Below are 17,114 nucleotides of genomic sequence, written 5' to 3' on the forward strand. Positions count from 1 at the left end.
TGTGGTATACACCACACACTTTTAACTTTATATTTTACATTACCGAAGTTCTGATAAAAGAAAATGTTAGCCTTAGGAAAGATACGGGAATAAGTGAATTCGCTTTCAAGCTGATTTAGAAGAGCAACGCATGTTGCATTTTATTCAATTGACTGCAAATGCCAAAAGTTAGGATCTAGGAATGCATTTCTGGAAAGAATAAAACATCTTATCACGTCTGAAACCGGTAAGAAGATAAACGGCTAATGAAAATGACCTTGAATTCGCTTTTTAACTTATTGAATAATTCATTTCAAAAGTTACTTCTGCAGTTCAGATTTCATGAAGACAAAGAAAATACGTTCTTGGACGAACCCCTTTCAGCTTACCTTATCATTGGTCGTGATATTTTGCCGGCCCGATGTTTTGCTTTTCTCACAGAACTTCATTAGACAGTGCAGAACGCGCTGCTGTTCTTGGTCTTCCATCTCTTCACACTTATTTACATCCAGGGTCCCTTTTTCCGTGGCTTCGACAGGAGGTTTTGGCACAGCCACTGGTTGGTCTGCGATGTGTTGCAAGTCATAGTTGATGCGCTTCATGTACACAGGAGGTACGAAGTAGACTCGCTTGTGTAACTGTGGGTACCACTTGAGTACGTCCTGTTTCCATGCCTATTACAAAGAGAGGAGAGTGCAGGTGGGATTTCACCAGTCCAACTGGCCATGTCTTGGAATGATTTATTATATTAAAATTACGATATTATATCAAAGTTATCAGAAAAGGAAAGTACCATACATTGTAACAAAAAATACCCAAAATGATTGAGAGAAGACATTGTTCCTGTCCAGGGCTTACAGAAATGCATGCAGCAAATCCCAATTCTATCAAAGACAACCTCGTAAGTTTAAGTACTGCTGAAAAGCTTTTGCCTTCGTTCACTATCTGAAATGTGCTGTTGAAGCACATCACTTTTACTTGAACGTTCATCTTTTATCCGATATCGACTTTGACATCGGTATCGAGTTGAAGATCATTGCGTTACTCAAATCCAATAGCATTAACACACACAAATCGCCCATCAATTCCAATAACAAACAAGTTATAACACTGAGCTTTCTCGGCAAGAGAAAATCACAAAGGGAATTGTTTAGGAATGTGACACATATACTCACTTCAAAAGTGTCAAGATTGTCCTCACCACCTTCCAATCGGGAATTTCTGCCAGAACTCGTTGCCATACTGCAAGCCATTACACAGTTCTGAGTACACACTGTATGATATATCAAATGATGATAAGTGATGTTTAACGCCCTCACGATAAAACCATTAGGGGCATGTTCCCGGGTTTGACCACGACTTCAGATGGGGATGATATATTAAAACATTAGTGAACCAAAAATACTATTTAAACGAAAGAGATATGGCACAGACAAACAAATATCACACAAAACTTATCTTCACAAAATTCAGTTTTCGCCCACTCGCCAGGAAGCCGAGCGAATGAATGATTGTATTCTTGTTTTTTTATTCTGAATTTTGGACCGTTGGTAGTCTCTTTGTTTTTGGATTTACCTTGACAATGGTTTGCATGACCCGTTCCGGGTTTTCTCGTTATCTGTCACAACGTATCTGTGTGGTAACTCGCCGTTTCTCAGCAGAAAATGGGTACAGAAACCCTACAGTCACTAGTTGACACAGTGACAGCTATTAAAGTAGCTAATACCAATTATGTACAGAATTTTACCAACAGGACGTTTCCTGTTCTTGCGGAAATTAGTTGATACGCCATTATGTCCGCTATGTAATCAAGCAGAAGAAACAATATCTCACATGTTATGGCAGTGTGTAAAGATTCAGGATTATTGGTCTAATGTACTTACATGGTTAACTACAAATTTTGCCCACTGTCATAGAGTGCAGTTCTCGTTAGAGCTAATTATATGTGGTGTAAAGATTAATTGGTATTCAGACATAATTTTGGATTCAATGATTTTGATTGCTAAATACATTATTTTTTTAGCAAAATTACAAGGGAGAGAACCTACCGTCACAGCCTTTGTAAATTATGTGAAAAATTGGTTTGAGGCAGAAAAATATCAACGCATAATAGATGGACGTTATGTACAGTTCGTTACAGAGTGGAAGCAATATAGACAGGTTTCACAGTCTTCAGAGTCGGGTATGTCCCTGACTTTGATATTAAATAAAACGTTTCGTTTTGTTTAGTCGTGAATTTTCACTGGTCTATGTCGAATGTCCTCGGAATTTACATATGAAAAATAAACTTTGATCGAATTCAAGTCAAGTTTGTATTCCCCACCTGCGAAAGAGGTAGGTCGGTCGTGAGAAATGAGACGGACACGATTTCCCTTTTTAGCCACATTGCAATAGACAAAGGCACCAGTACAAAAACACACAAAGAAATCCAGTTAAAAGTACATTAGAAACCAAAGAACAGAGATAGATGAACACACTTAGTTAAAAAAAACCAATGAATGTGTTTATATTTATTCGATACAATCGCATGCGAAGTAAACGGTCTTTTTTCTAAATGTGTCCGTCTCAAAAACATTAATTACAAATCTGTTCTGTTTGAATGGCTGTCAAAAGGTTTGGACGTAAAATGCTTTTAATAAGTAGGAATTTACATCAAATCACGACATGAAATGGTTTTGAAAGGCTAACTACGGCTTATTCTACTTGCGCTTTGTCACGATCGGGTGACAGAGACCAAGAAAGTGTCACTCAGTGGAGTGCCTGTTCTTGGTCGGTTATGATAGAAAGCGCCTGTGCGTGATATTGGACACAGCAGAGTTTGCTGACAGTGCTCCCGAGCACGGATGTTTTGTATCGCACGAGTTTTACAGTGGAGGTTTCTGCTGTCATAGCTAGGGCTGACGGTTTTTCGCTGACAGCGCACACGGGATTTTCACGGATTGAGTTTCTCGTGTCTTTTTCTGCTTGGGAGGCAGAATTGTGTATAGCTGGACTGGTTTTGTGACAAGGTCAGTCACGTGTATTTGGCTAGGTGGTCTGTCAGAGACTCAAGGACGGGGCACTTGACACCCAGCGGCAGAAGGGGAAGGATCTAATACACAGTTTCTAGAGTATGATGGTTTTTCACCGAATATTGTATTCGGCACTCTAGGGGAGCTTCCACCGGTTATTTTCTTCTCACTGCCACATATTTTGCTGAGGACAAGTCGTCAATATTCCTTCGTCGGCGATGGCTTTCGCATAAGGATTCGACAAGGGGTTCTGGACGTTTTTGGTCACTGTTGACGAACAGAGGCTGTTCCAGGGAGGAGGCGGACTTTGCTTCCATTGAGAGTTACAATCATAGGCTTTTGAGGTAATAAATCATTATTTAACGCTGTTGATGAGTCTGTGTTGTGGAATGAAATACTCTCTGTTGTTCTTTCCAGGTTAGCGCATAATTTACTCTCTGTGACGCTAAAATACTAATCTGTATATGGTTTTTGCAGATAGGGAGAGAAGGACGGAAAATGGCTGTTTTGTTGTTGTAAAAAGTCAGTTTTGTGCAGGCCCACGTGCTCGATGAGATATTTAAAGATGACATGTTTTAAGGTGGTGGGTGAGGGGTAGCTGACATGTTTAGTGCACCGATGCTTTCTGTTTGCAGCCTTCGCTTCGTTTCGTTCGCCTCGCTTCGTTACATTCCTGTAACATCTGCACGGCTGACTCTGGCGGGAACTGTTGAAGCTGCGCTAACCAGGAGACCGGCTAACCAGCGGACCGGCTAACCAGCGAACCGACTAACCAGCATACCGGCTAAGCAGCAGCAGCAGAGATAAAGCTAAGTGCACCATGTCGTACGCACCCCGTTGACCACCGTTGTCTTTTCGTATCTATGATTTCATTGGAGTAGTGACAACGTGGGGTGTGTGACCCCTGCATGAACTAGAGCTTTTTGAACAGAACATTCTCATTTTGACTGTATTTACACGGGTTCAGCGTGTTACTATAATTTTCTATATACTACTGGCATTTTGTCAGTGAACACTGTTTTTTTACGTGTTGAGAACGTAAAAGGAACATATTTTGAGTGAAGGCTCGAGGGAGGTGGAGAGTTTATACATAAACAGGCGTCTGAAACTTATACTTTTGTTGACTCTATTTAATTGTATGACTGCGAGAGTGGGTCGTGGTGTGGTTAGTTAATTAGTAGTAATTAACCGGTTCATAATCACCTTAAGTGATATATTGAAACGTGACACATGGGGGCCAAGCCGGGATTTACTCAGTTAATTTCCAACTGATAAAGACCCACCAATTAAGGATAACTAAGAGCAGATAATCTCGTCAGTGCTCGACTTATTTTCTGCTTGGTGCTACCCTTTTTTGTATAGTTTTGATCATATACCACACCTTAAGCGATTCACATCTTGCAGGAAATGTAAATTGTAATTTGTGAGTTATTGTATGCGCTAACTGTGATTACTTCCCTTTCCTTTGTTTGTGAATCTTTGTTGTTGTACGTTCAGAGTTTTCCGTTGCAGAGAGCTGAGCGGGGTTAGCGGATTTGTTATTCGTTTTACTCAGTTTTCTCTACATTGTTGTTTCGCATTCTGTAACAGGTTACATTTCTACCGTCTTGTTTTACTTGGATTTTTCTCCATATTTTGACTTTGTTGGAATTTTGGGGGGGAAGGGTCCGAGGACTTCTGTCCTAACCAAGGCTGTGGGAGACACTCTGTTTCACCGCAAAAAGCAGCCGATAAAATAGGCCACGGCTGTGGGAAACATTTTGTTTTACCGCAAAAAGCAGCCATAAAGTAGGCTACGCGTTTTGTTCTACACTGTTTGGATTTTTCTTCTGCATTTTCCGGTTGCTGGATTTTTGTATCCATCGCTTTCGTCACCGCGTGTTCTAGCTATAGCTGCGTTAGACTTACTTTGGTAATAAAGCTTTGCTAAAACTAACCATGGCTACAGGGGGATCTCCTACGAAGAGGTTAACTTTTGAGACTCCTGGTAGTGAGGAACAGACAGAGCGAGACGCACGCGTTAGAGCGCGTAGTTTGCTTAAACGCAAGGAGCTGGAACGTAGGGAAGACATAGAGCGACAGACGAGAAAAGAAGAGCTTGACAGACAAGAACGACAGGCCGAACGTGAGAGACAGGAACGACAAGACGAACGTGACCGACAGGATAAGAAAGACGAGCTTGACAGACAAGAACGACAGGCCGAACGAGACAGACAAGAAAAGAAAGAACAGGCTGAACTTGAGAGACAGGAACGACAGGCCGAACGTGACAGACAGGACAAACAGGCGGATCGCGATCACCAGCTAGAACTAGCTAGGCTACAGGCCGAGAAGGGTACGCTTACTCAGGCTAGCGCGCCGACGTTTGTTGCCGACCGTACGAGACTGCCGACGTTCGACGATGACAAGGACGAGCTCGACGACTTTTTACGCCGGTTTGAGCGCATTGCATCTGACCAGAAGTGGGAAGAGGCCACGTGGGCTAGCCGCCTTAGCACCTGCTTGAAAGGACGCGCATTGCAGCTCTACAACGCTTTGGATGACGACGAGGCGAGAGACTATCAGGCACTAAAGAAGGCGTTACTCCAGCGCTTCAACCTGACTGCGGAAGCCTACAGACGACGTCTGCGTAACAGCAAGAGACTGAGCGGCGAGCTGAGTCATCAGTTTGTGGCACGCCTTAATCTCTACCTGCGGCGCTGGGTGGAGATGGCCGAGAAGAACTGGACTGTCGACGACCTTGCCGACCTCATTGTCATGGAACAACTGATGTCCAGCCTGCGACCTGAGGTGGTGACCTTCGTGCAGGAGCACCAGCCTAAGACTACTCAGGAAGCAGCCGACTGGATCAGAGTACACGAGGACGCCCAGGCGATCTCCGGCAAATCTTCAGGCTCACGGCCAGGAAAATCAGGAAATTCGGGTTCTTCAGGACCCAAGGACGGGAAGGACGATCAGGGACACAAGGGATCAAGTTCCAGAACTGACATCCAGTGTTACTACTGCAACAAGCGGGGCCACGTGAAGGACTGCCACAAGAGACAGGCTGACCAGAAGGGCGTACACTTTGTTGGCAGCGAGGAGTTAAGGGACGTCACGAGCTCATGCACAATTCCACAACTCTGCGTTCCGTGCTCCAGGAAACATTTCCAGCCCCACTGCAACGTCTACGTTAACGGAGTGAAGGGCGAAGGTCTGCGGGACACAGGGGCAGACATGATAGTGGTTCGGGCGAGTCTAGTTCCAGCTATGGCCTACACAGGAGACAGCATCAGGGTGAGAATGGCCGAGGCATCTCACGCTTACGACTTGAACACGGCAGTGATCAAGGTCGTAACACCGTTGTTCACGGGGACCATTGTGGCCGTCGTCATGGACGATCCTCCATGCGACCTGCTCATTGGAAACCGGGTTCAGTTTGTGGACGGCGTCACCAGGGAGGTTCCCGTTTACCGGTCTCCCGACGTCATTTCAGTGCTCACGCGGGCACAGGCGGAGCGAGAGGACAAACCTCTCAAACCCCTACCTGCTGCACGAGCTGCCCTGGGGAACGTGACCCCCGCGCTTCTCGCGAAGGCTCAGGATTCTGACCCGACCTTAGCTACTCCTCGGGAGCACGCGAAGTCGGGGAAGGTGAAGCTGAGCGGGAAGCATGGGAGGTCAAGGTTCCTCAGGGACAAGAAGTTGCTCTACCGTGAGTTCAGCAACCAAGAAGGTACATTCAAACAGGTTGTCGTGCCTCGCGAGTTTCGCGAGGGTGTCATGGCAACGGCACACGACTCGATTCTGGGAGGTCATCTTGGTACCAAGAAGACCACGGATCGTGTCTGGCGCCACTTTTACTGGCCAGGCATCTGCACGGATGTCCGACGTTTCTGTGCGTCCTGCGATAAGTGCCAGAAGGTGGTTGCCAAAGGAAGGGTGAGGAAGGTCCCCTTGGAGAAGATGCCGCTCATCGACGAACCCTTTCGTCGGGTGGCAGTGGACATCATCGGGCCCATCTTGCCTGCGTCTGAGGACGGAAACAGATACATTTTGACCATGGTGGACTACGCTACTCGATACCCAGAGGCGATCCCTCTGAAATCGATTGAAGCCACGCGAGTAGCTGAGGCTCTGGTTACTATGTGGTCCCGGCTGGGAATTCCATCAGAGGTACTCACCGACAGAGGCACGCAGTTCACGGGAGGAGTGATGGCGGAGGCAGCACGACTGCTATCACTGGAGCAGCACTTCACCACTCCTTACCATGCTCAGTGCAACGGACTGGTGGAAAGGTTCAATGGCACCTTGAAGACCATGCTGAGGAAACTAGCTCAGGAGAAACCACGCACGTGGGACAGGTACATCCCAGCATTGCTTTTTGCATACCGCGAGGTTCCTCAGGAGAGCTTGGGCTTTTCCCCATTTGAGTTGTTGTACGGCAGACAGGTACGCGGTCCCATGGCTATCCTGCGTCAGGCTTGGACAGACGAAGAAGCTGACGAGGAGGTGCAGACGACAGCGACCTACATCGTAGAACTCAGGAACAGGATTGAAGAGACCTGCAAACTGGCTCAAGAGAACCTGGGGAGAGCAGCACAGCGTTATGCGCGAGGATTCGACCGCAAGGCACGGCCGCGCAGCTTCAAGATTGGAGAACGGGTGTTGCTACTTTTACCTGTCAAACACAACAAGCTACAACTGCAGTGGCAAGGACCTTTTGAGGTGACAGCGAAAGTGGGCCAGAACGACTACAGGATCGTCATGCACGGGAAAGCACGCCTGTACCACGCCAACCTGCTGCGCGCCTACATAGAGAGGACAGCCTACGGGGAGAAGAACAAAGACCAGAAGAACAAAGACAAGAAGACAGAGAAGGTTGCAGTCATCAGGGGTGAAACGAGGGGTTGCTCGTTCTTGAGGACGACCTTTCTGTCTGGAAACAGACCATCAACCTCTGCAATATCTTCAGGTTGCAAGGTTGGCAAACGCCAGACTTATGCGCTGGGCGTTGATTCTCCAACCGTACCAATTCACGGTACGCGTCATTCCGGGCGCCAACAATGTTGGAGCTGACTTTCTCTCTCGGGCTGTAGAGGAGAACATGACTGTGAGCGAAACCGAGGTTTCGTCTTGAAGAGGGGAGGTGTGTCACGATCGGGTGACAGAGACCAAGAAAGTGTCACTCAGTGGAGTGCCTGTTCTTGGTCGGTTATGATAGAAAGCGCCTGTGCGTGATATTGGACACAGCAGAGTTTGCTGACAGTGCTCCCGAGCACGGATGTTTTGTATCGCACGAGTTTTACAGTGGAGGTTTCTGCTGTCATAGCTAGGGCTGACGGTTTTTCGCTGACAGCGCACACGGGATTTTCACGGATTGGGTTTCTCGTGTCTTTTTCTGCTTGGGAGGCAGAATTGTGTATAGCTGGACTGGTTTTGTGACAAGGTCAGTCACGTGTATTTGGCTAGGTGGTCTGTCAGAGACTCAAGGACGGCGCACTTGACACCCAGCGGCAGAAGGGGAAGGATCTAATACACAGTTTCTAGAGTATGATGGTTTTTCACCGAATATTGTATTCGGCACTCTAGGGGAGCTTCCACCGGTTATTTCCTTCACACTGCCACATATTTTGCTGAGGACAAGTCGTCAACATTCCTTCGTCGGCGATGGCTTTCGCATAAGGATTCGACAAGGGGTTCTGGACGTTTTTGGTCACTGTTGACGAACAGAGGCTGTTCCAGGGAGGAGGCGGACTTTGCTTCCATTGAGAGTTACAATCATAGGCTTTTGAGGTAATAAATCATTATTTAACGCTGTTGATGAGTCTGTGTTGTGGAATGAAATACTCTCTGTTGTTTTTTCCAGGTTAGCGCATAATTTACTCTCTGTGACGCTAAAATACTAATCTGTATATGGTTTTTGCAGATAGGGAGAGAAGGACGGAAAATGGCTGTTTTGTTGTTGTAAAAAGTCAGTTTTGTGCAGGCCCACGTGCTCGATGAGATATTTAAAGATGACATGTTTTAAGGTGGTGGGTGAGGGGTAGCTGACATGTTTAGTGCACCGATGCTTTCTGTTTGCAGCCTTCGCTTCGTTTCGTTCGCCTCGCTTCGTTACATTCCTGTAACATCTGCACGGCTGACTCTGGCGGGAACTGTTGAAGCTGCGCTAACCAGCGGACCGGCTAACCAGCGGACCGGCTAACCAGCGAACCGACTAACCAGCATACCGGCTAAGCAGCAGCAGCAGAGATAAAGCTAAGTGCACCATGTCGTACGCACCCCGTTGACCACCGTTGTCTTTTCGTATCTATGATTTCATTGGAGTAGTGACAACGTGGGGTGTGTGACCCCTGCATGAACTAGAGCTTTTTGAACAGAACATTCTCATTTTGACTGTATTTACACGGGTTCAGCGTGTTACTATAATTTTCTATATACTACTGGCATTTTGTCAGTGAACACTGTTTTTTTACGTATGAGAACGTAAAAGGAACATATTTTGAGTGAAGGCTCGAGGGAGGTGGAGAGTTTATACATAAACAGGCGTCTGAAACTTATACTTTTGTTGACTCTATTTAATTGTATGCCTGCGAGAGTGGATCGTGGTGTGGTTAGTTAATTAGTAGTAATTAACCGGTTCATAATCACCTTAAGTGATATATTGAAACGTGACACGCTTGGTCATTTTGTCACTCGGGCAAGGTGTCCGTCTCATTTTTTCTCACGACCGCCCTGCAGACAAATCGTCTGTTATAACCGCCATACACAGCAAATTGTCATGATGCGACCAATTTTACACTTCCTATCCGTTGTCAGGCAGATGATCAACTGGCTGACTAAAGAATTTTTCGGCATGTGTTTATTTCAGAACACGTTATTTACTGTCTGTCTCTGAAAACCTTGAATTCTCACGACCGCCCGGCACTACTAGATTGACGGTCATTTCTTACCAAATGTTAAGCAGATTCATGTGTAAAATAACAACATTCAATGACTGTGTCTGATCAATGCCCGTGTTTTTTTCAATCCTTGAATGCACGGCATTGTGAATGTTGTGGTCAAGTGAGAGTTTTATAGACATCGCCGTACGTTTTTCAACACTTTGATGACGTCAGACAGCAGATTGAAAACGTTCCAACTTGGAAAGACAGCCAGTCACGATCATATATGACCGATCTTTTATGAAATTTTACATGAGAGTTCCTGGGAATGATATCCCCAGATATTTTTTTCATTTTTTCGATAAATGTCTTTGATGACGTCATATCCGGATTTTTGTAAAAGTTGAGGCGGCACTGTCACACCCTCATTTTTCAATCAAATTGATTGAAATATTGGCCAAGCAATCTTCGACGAAGGTCGGACTTTGGTATTGCATTTCAGTTTGGAGGTTTAAAAATTGATTAATGACTTTGGTCATTAAAAATCTGAAAATTGTAATTAAAATTATTTTTTTATAAAATGATCCTAAATTACGTTTATCTTATTCTTCATCATTTTCTGATTCCAAAAACATATAAATATGTTATATTCGGATTAAAGACAAGCTCTGAAAATTTAAAATATAAAATTTATGATTAAAATAAAATTTACGAAATCGATTTAAAAACACTTTCATCTTATTCCTTGTCGGTTCCTCATTCAAAAAACATATAGATACTAGATGATTACCCGCTTCGTCGGGTGGATCGCGAGACAGAGTATGCAGCGTGGCGGTTCGCACCGGCTTCGCCGGGATGATCGCGAGACGGAGTATGCAGCGTGGCGGTTCGCCAGCTTAGAGCACGTGTTGACGTGATTGACGCCACACAAAGGAAGGAAGATAAACGCGCAAAACACTGGAGAAGATTAGGAAGAGATACTGGAAATGGATCTACAGAAAAACCAAAATCTGTTCACCGCGCCGCGCTTAGAGCACGTGTTGAAAATTGTCATCGACCAGATTGTGTCCGGGGTCTACCTGAATATGCCCACCAAATTTGAAGCAGATCCATCGAGAACTTTGGCCGTGCATCGCGAAGTGACAGACAGACAGACAGACAGACAGACAAGACAGACACACACACACAAGCCCTATATAGATATAGATGATATGTTTGGATTAAAAACACGCTCAGAAAGTTAAAACGAAGCGTACAGAAAAGCGTGTTATGCAGCACAGCGCAACCACTACCACACTAAACAGGCTCGTTAATTTCACTGCCTTTTGCACGAGCGGCGGACTACGGTCATTGTGAAATAATGCAGTGCGTTCAGTTTCATTCTGTGAGTTCCACAGCTTGACTAAATGTAGTAATTTTGCCTTACCCGACTTGTTTTAACTTTCCAAATGCCAAACAAAAAAATGTCCCCATGTCCGTAGACAAAAAACCTTAACGTTGGGGTTATCTCTGATGTTTTTCAAGCTAGACCTCTAAGACTGTGCACACTTTTAGGGTGTAATGATCTCATCTTGCTCTAAGTAGGGCCAACACTCTCGATGGTCTGCATCTCCTCAACTTGGATTTAAAAAAAAAAGATCAAAGTGTGCGCTGATGTTCAAGTGGAAATGGCAAGACTCAGAATCAGAGAACAGCCCTTGGTTGTTGTTAACCACCTTTTCACCATTGGCTAAGGTTACCTCTTCCTCTCTGATTCTTGTGCCAATTAAGGTTCAGTCTGCAGTGGGCTGGGACAGCGTCCAGGTACTATGCCACAGTTCAGTCTGTAGTAGATATACTGACACAGCGTCCAATTACTATGCCACAGTTCAGCCTGTAGTGGATATGTACTGGGACAGCGTCCAGGTACTATATCACAGTTCAGTCTGTAGTGGATATACTGGGACAGCGTCCAGGTACTATGTCACAGTTCAGTTTGTAGTGGATATACTGGGACTGCGTCCAGGTACTTTGCCACAGTTCAGTCTGTTGTGGATATACTGGGACTGCGTGTTAAGGTACTCTGCCACAGTCTTTGAGGACGTCTTTTCCGTTTTTGTGATAGTTGGGGCGGAACTGTCAAGTAATCTTTGACTCAGTCGGGACTTTGATATTGCATTAGAGCTAGGTAGCTTGAAAATAAGCGAATAAGTTCGCTCATTAAAATTGTCATCAATAACAAATATTTCATTACAGATTCAAACATTACTGCATTGTACTTCTTATCTTTTTCTGATTTAAAATATACATACATATGTAATGTTTACTTTAAAAACGCGTTCAGAATTAAAGAAAACAGGTTGAGTATGCTTCGCGGAGACGAGTGTGACCCGTGACGGTTTTCGGGTATGGTTAACCGAGACTATCTGAATTTAGTCTCGCCGATGACTGTTTTTTTGAGTTTATCCTTCAATTTGATGCCTATAGATTGACTACAGGTTTATATATCGCTTCACGCGACTTGTTTTACATTTTGTCAAGTTATGTAAGTTCAGAATTGTATTATTAAATTTGTTACATAACATTCTAAAAATTGCAAATAATAATAACACTTTTGATTACAGGTTCAAAAGTCATTGTATTGTATCCTTTCGATTTCCTGGATCCCAATGTATAAACAGATATGTCATGCTTAATGTGAAAATCTGCTCAAATGAGAAAAATCGCCTTTTTTGTTCATATGCATTGCAGAGGCAACCCGTCTCGGTCTTCTGCTTTCGGCTAGCCAAATCTCACTAGCATTGTTAAGGACTCGTCCCTGGTTCCAATGTTGATCTTTTAGTTTCAAATCAACTTAATGTTTTATTATCGCTTCACATGACTTGTTCGGTATTTTTTTCGCTGTCATGATGTCACCATTTAGAGGGTAGGGTTACATTTTCAGGTATTTATTTCTAAGAATATGCAACTTTTTTTCCAAGATCGTTTTATTTTCATTGGTCAATGATTCTACTTTAAAAAAAAAAGAGAAATGGAGTGCAATAAACATTGTTACTTTTTGAAGGTATGCTCATGACGTGCTTCACAGCGAAATAGCAGTTCAGAAGAACGGAATTCCCATAATTAGTCCTTATTTGCTGCTTTTTTCACTGAGCTCGGAAATGATATTTTGCTTGCATTGTTATTGCTTAATTCATTAAAGCCTCTGGACAATATTCTTTGAATAAATGGTTATCCAATTCTGTTTAAGTCTATCCCTTTGTTTGATAGAGTACTGTAACAAGATATCACATTATGTCGACAAGAATGCGTCTGCATACAAGTTTTTGTCTTGATTCCATCCAGGAGGATGTAAGGCTTTAATAAAAACATTATTTCAAAGGTCTCTGTCAAGATTGATTTTGTTGAAAAAAAAGGAAGTCTGTGATTGAAGATTGTGAAACCTGCCTATAGCCACTTTATTCACCGAGGACTTTTTTCTATAACCCAAGTTAGAAGGTTTTCTTTTCGCCTGTTGTCTTTCTTCTTCTTTGGTGTTTTTTTGGTCAAATGTAAAAGCACATTGCAACTCAAGTAATATTTTAGGGAGAAATAGAGAAATGTTTGTTGTTGTTATCTTCTTTTTTTGTCTTGTTTTTTGTTTTTTGTTGTTGTGGTTATTTGTTTGTCTTTTTCTGTAAAATATATTTTGCGGGTGCTTTTGTTACTGCTTTTCACCATACTTTGTTTAACTTTTGGTTCACCTCTTTACGCTTGTCTGTATTACTGGTAGGGAATCCACAAGCTTGTTGTTGCTTTTTTGAAGTGAGCAATCACCACACACATAAACAGAGACACTAAATACATTTCCAAACCCCAGACATGCACAACATAACCTGCTAAACAAGTATAATAAATATATCTTGATGTACATTAATTAGAAGAACAAGCACATTTTTTCTGTACTTTGTAATAATATGCTATTTGTGGAAAAGAGAAAAAAAATATACCAATTATGGCCACAACCAAAATAAAAGTGATGTTTATCTGGCCGTTATCACGACGAACTTGTCGATGGGCGGCAGCATTTTGCCTGTGTTATATAGTGCAAAAAAATAGAAAGGAAATTTCCATGACGAATACTCTGCTGTTTGCTTTTTTTAACCCGCTGTCAAGATTCAAATGTGTCAAAGGGCGTTCACATGCGGATTCGGCGGAAGTGAAAATACAAGCCATACAATCTTTGTGACAAAGACTGTGCAGAACTATGCTAACATCGTTTATTTGCCCTGTGCAGCGCTTGATTCTTTTACTGTGACCGAAGTCTGACGGCACAAACCAACCACCGCTGCTATGTACCTCCAATAAGGTCTTGAAGGTAAAGAATGAAGTATCTGCTTGCTTACTAAAGTTACTTGTAAGCGCTCAGAGACACACGTCGGCGCCCATTAGGAGTACTGGAGGTGCTTGGTGTCGAGGGGTTTTACTTTCTTCATAGTTTGGAGTTGTATGTTTGCGCTCTATCACACGGGAAAGAGTCAGAGAAAGAGAGACACAGAGACATATTTTCTGTGTAACGCGATTTCTAGTAATACAGATATCGATCGAATGTCGGGTCGAGAACGAAAGGTTTTTGGGTCAACTTTGTGGGGTACAGCAACAAGTGAATGCTCTTAAAAGAGTAGAATAAAAGTACGGCATGTAGTGACATCACATGTATATTCGTTTTTAAAGCACACTCAAATATACAGGCAGGCATACACCCTCGGCTCCGTTTCTAAACTTACCTTGCGCTCTGAACATTCAAGCCACAAATGGCAGTTCCTTGATCCAGGGTCCCCACTGGTTTTTAGAAACAAAATTCCATGACTTTTCCATGAGCCTTAATAACATTTTCCATGACTAGATCCACAGGTCGCCATTTCCGAACACGCAAACTTTTTACGTCTTGTCACTGCCAGTTTTGACACTGGGTTGCTTTGCACTGAATTTGAGTCAGTTTCTACGCAGTGTCTCTTCGACAAGCAAGTCAAGCATTTTCCACGCAGTCAGATTATCGGTAATGTTTGCTGGTCCTGTCATTTCACTAAACTGGACCAGCCACTGTTTGTATCCATCTGCACTTTCGTAAATTCCGTTTCGTAACCGTCACTGTGACTTGGCGAACTGTCATTTTTTTCACCGCGATACACAGTTCATTGCGAAGATCTTCCTCGGTAATTCGTTCCAATTCCGCATACTTTTTGTTGTCAAGAAACAACTCGAAAGAAAGTTTCAAACTCATCATCCTCCATCTTGCTTGTCGAAGCGCTAAAGTACTTTATCGATGCAAAAACAAAAGCAGAAAACTTCGACGAAACCGACTCAAATGCAGCGCAGACGACACGACGAGATAACGGAAGGAAGTGAGCCTCGCTTTGGCTCAAGTGCCGTTAAAAATACCGTTATTCTCGAATGCAAATACGAACAAGTCGCGCAAGGCGAATTAATTACTACATTTAGTCAAGCTGTGGAACTCACAGAATGAAATTGAACGTAGTCCGCCGCTAGTGCAAAAGGCAGTGAAAGTGACGAGCCTGTTTGGCGCGGTAGCGGTTGCGCTGTGCTTCATAGCACGCTTTACTGTACCTCTCTTCGTTTTAACTTTCTGAGCGTGTTTTTAATCCAAACATATCATATCTATATGTTTTTGGAATCAGGAACCGACAAGGAATAAGATGAAAGTGTTTTTGAATTGATTTCGAAAATTTAATTTTGATAATAATTTTAATTTTTTTTAATTTTCAGAGCTTGTTTTTAATTCAAATATAACATATTTCTATGTTTTTTGAATCAGAAAATGATGAAGAATAAGATGAAAGTAAATTTGGATCGTTTTATAAAAAAAAAGGTTTTTTTACAATTTTTTGATTTTTAATGACCAAAGTAATTAATTAACTTTTAAGCCACCAAGCTGAAATGCAATACCGAAGTCCGGCCTTCGTCGAAAATTGCTTGACCAAAATTTCAATCAATTTGATTGAAAAATGAGGGTGTGACAGTGCCGCCTCAATTTTTACAAAAAGCCGGATATGACGTCATCAAAGACATTTATCGAAAAAATGAAATCCGGGGATATCATACCCAGAAACTCTCATGTCAAATTTCATAAAGATCGGTCCAGTAGTTTACTCTGAATCGCTCTACACGCACACACACACACACAGACACACATACACCACGACCCTCGTCTCGATTCCCTCTCTATGTTAAAACATTTAGTCAAAACTTGACTAAATGTAACGAGAAGTTGGTCATACGAAGAAGCCTTGTGCTGGCGACGCAAATCGCCGCTGGCTGGCAAAGGGGGGGGGGGGGGGGGTGAATGGCTGGGCGACAAAAATCGCTGCTGGCGTGCTAAAGGCTAATTTTTTTTTTCTTTCTTATTTTTGTTAAATTCCATGACTTTCCATGGCTTGAATTGAAATTCCATGACTTTCCAGGCCTGGAAAATTAAAAATCAAATTCCATGACTTTCCAGGTTTTCCATGACCTGTACGAACCCTGTAATGATCACTGACAAAGGACACGAACGAAAACCCACGGTATGTAGACCAGTGCGCGACAACACACAGAAACACACACCATACACAATCACAGACACAGAGAGTTGATGGCTTACACTTTTACAATAACCTTATAAGGCCCACGGACGAGTATGGGGCGTGCACCGTTGGTCGGTCTGCCTGTCCGGTGAGCAACGGAGATGTCCTCCTCTTTGATGGTGACACCGATGCACCGATGTCAGCGAAGATTTTCTTTGCTTTTTCTTCTACTGCTTCCATGGTTTCGTCTTCTTCACCTTTCACGCCAGTAATTCTCACAGTCTCAAGCCGGTCGTTGTCGTACGTTAGTTTCGTAACCATGCTTTTGAGTCGAAGTTCGCGGGCTGTTGATAATGCTTTGTGTAGTCATCTTCATGGCTTCCACCACCGCCACCGCCACGGCCGTGACGAGTGCTGGAAGCAACTGATTTACTGTAGGGTTGTCAACTTTTCCCAGAGCCTCCGTCACTTTGTTATGTTATGTTATGTTATATGACCAAAAAAAAATCAAGTCTCGTGATCGTGATCGTCATTTGTTTTCGTGATCGTGATGGGCATTATTGCAAAGCATTTTATTTTCAACGTACATTTTTCACAGCTGTATCACTCTATGATCCTCTATTCGTCAAGGTGTTTGTGATCGTGAAAACAAAAATCAAGGTAACTGTGATCGTGAAAGCTAAAATTTCCCTTCCCGTGATCGTGATGATACCCCC

General features: G+C 43.4%; 1 protein-coding gene across 1 annotated transcript in view; it reads right to left on the reverse strand.

Annotated features, from left to right (window-relative positions):
* Positions 1 to 15,279, reverse strand: part of LOC138962224 (uncharacterized) — a 59,926-nt gene extending 44,647 nt beyond the window's left edge. Inside the window, exons 1-3 of the mRNA XM_070333954.1 lie at positions 14,602 to 15,279; positions 1,155 to 1,221; positions 369 to 653 (exon numbers count right to left, since the gene is read on the reverse strand). Coding sequence (XP_070190055.1) covers positions 369 to 653; positions 1,155 to 1,220 — 351 coding nt within the window. The 5' untranslated portion in view covers position 1,221; positions 14,602 to 15,279. The remainder of the gene's footprint in view (positions 1 to 368; positions 654 to 1,154; positions 1,222 to 14,601) is intronic.
* Between the last annotated feature and the right edge of the window lie 1,835 nt (positions 15,280 to 17,114).

The sequence above is a fragment of the Littorina saxatilis genome, linkage group LG3 (genome assembly GCF_037325665.1).
Source record: "Littorina saxatilis isolate snail1 linkage group LG3, US_GU_Lsax_2.0, whole genome shotgun sequence".
Lineage (NCBI taxonomy): Eukaryota > Metazoa > Mollusca > Gastropoda > Littorinimorpha > Littorinidae > Littorina > Littorina saxatilis.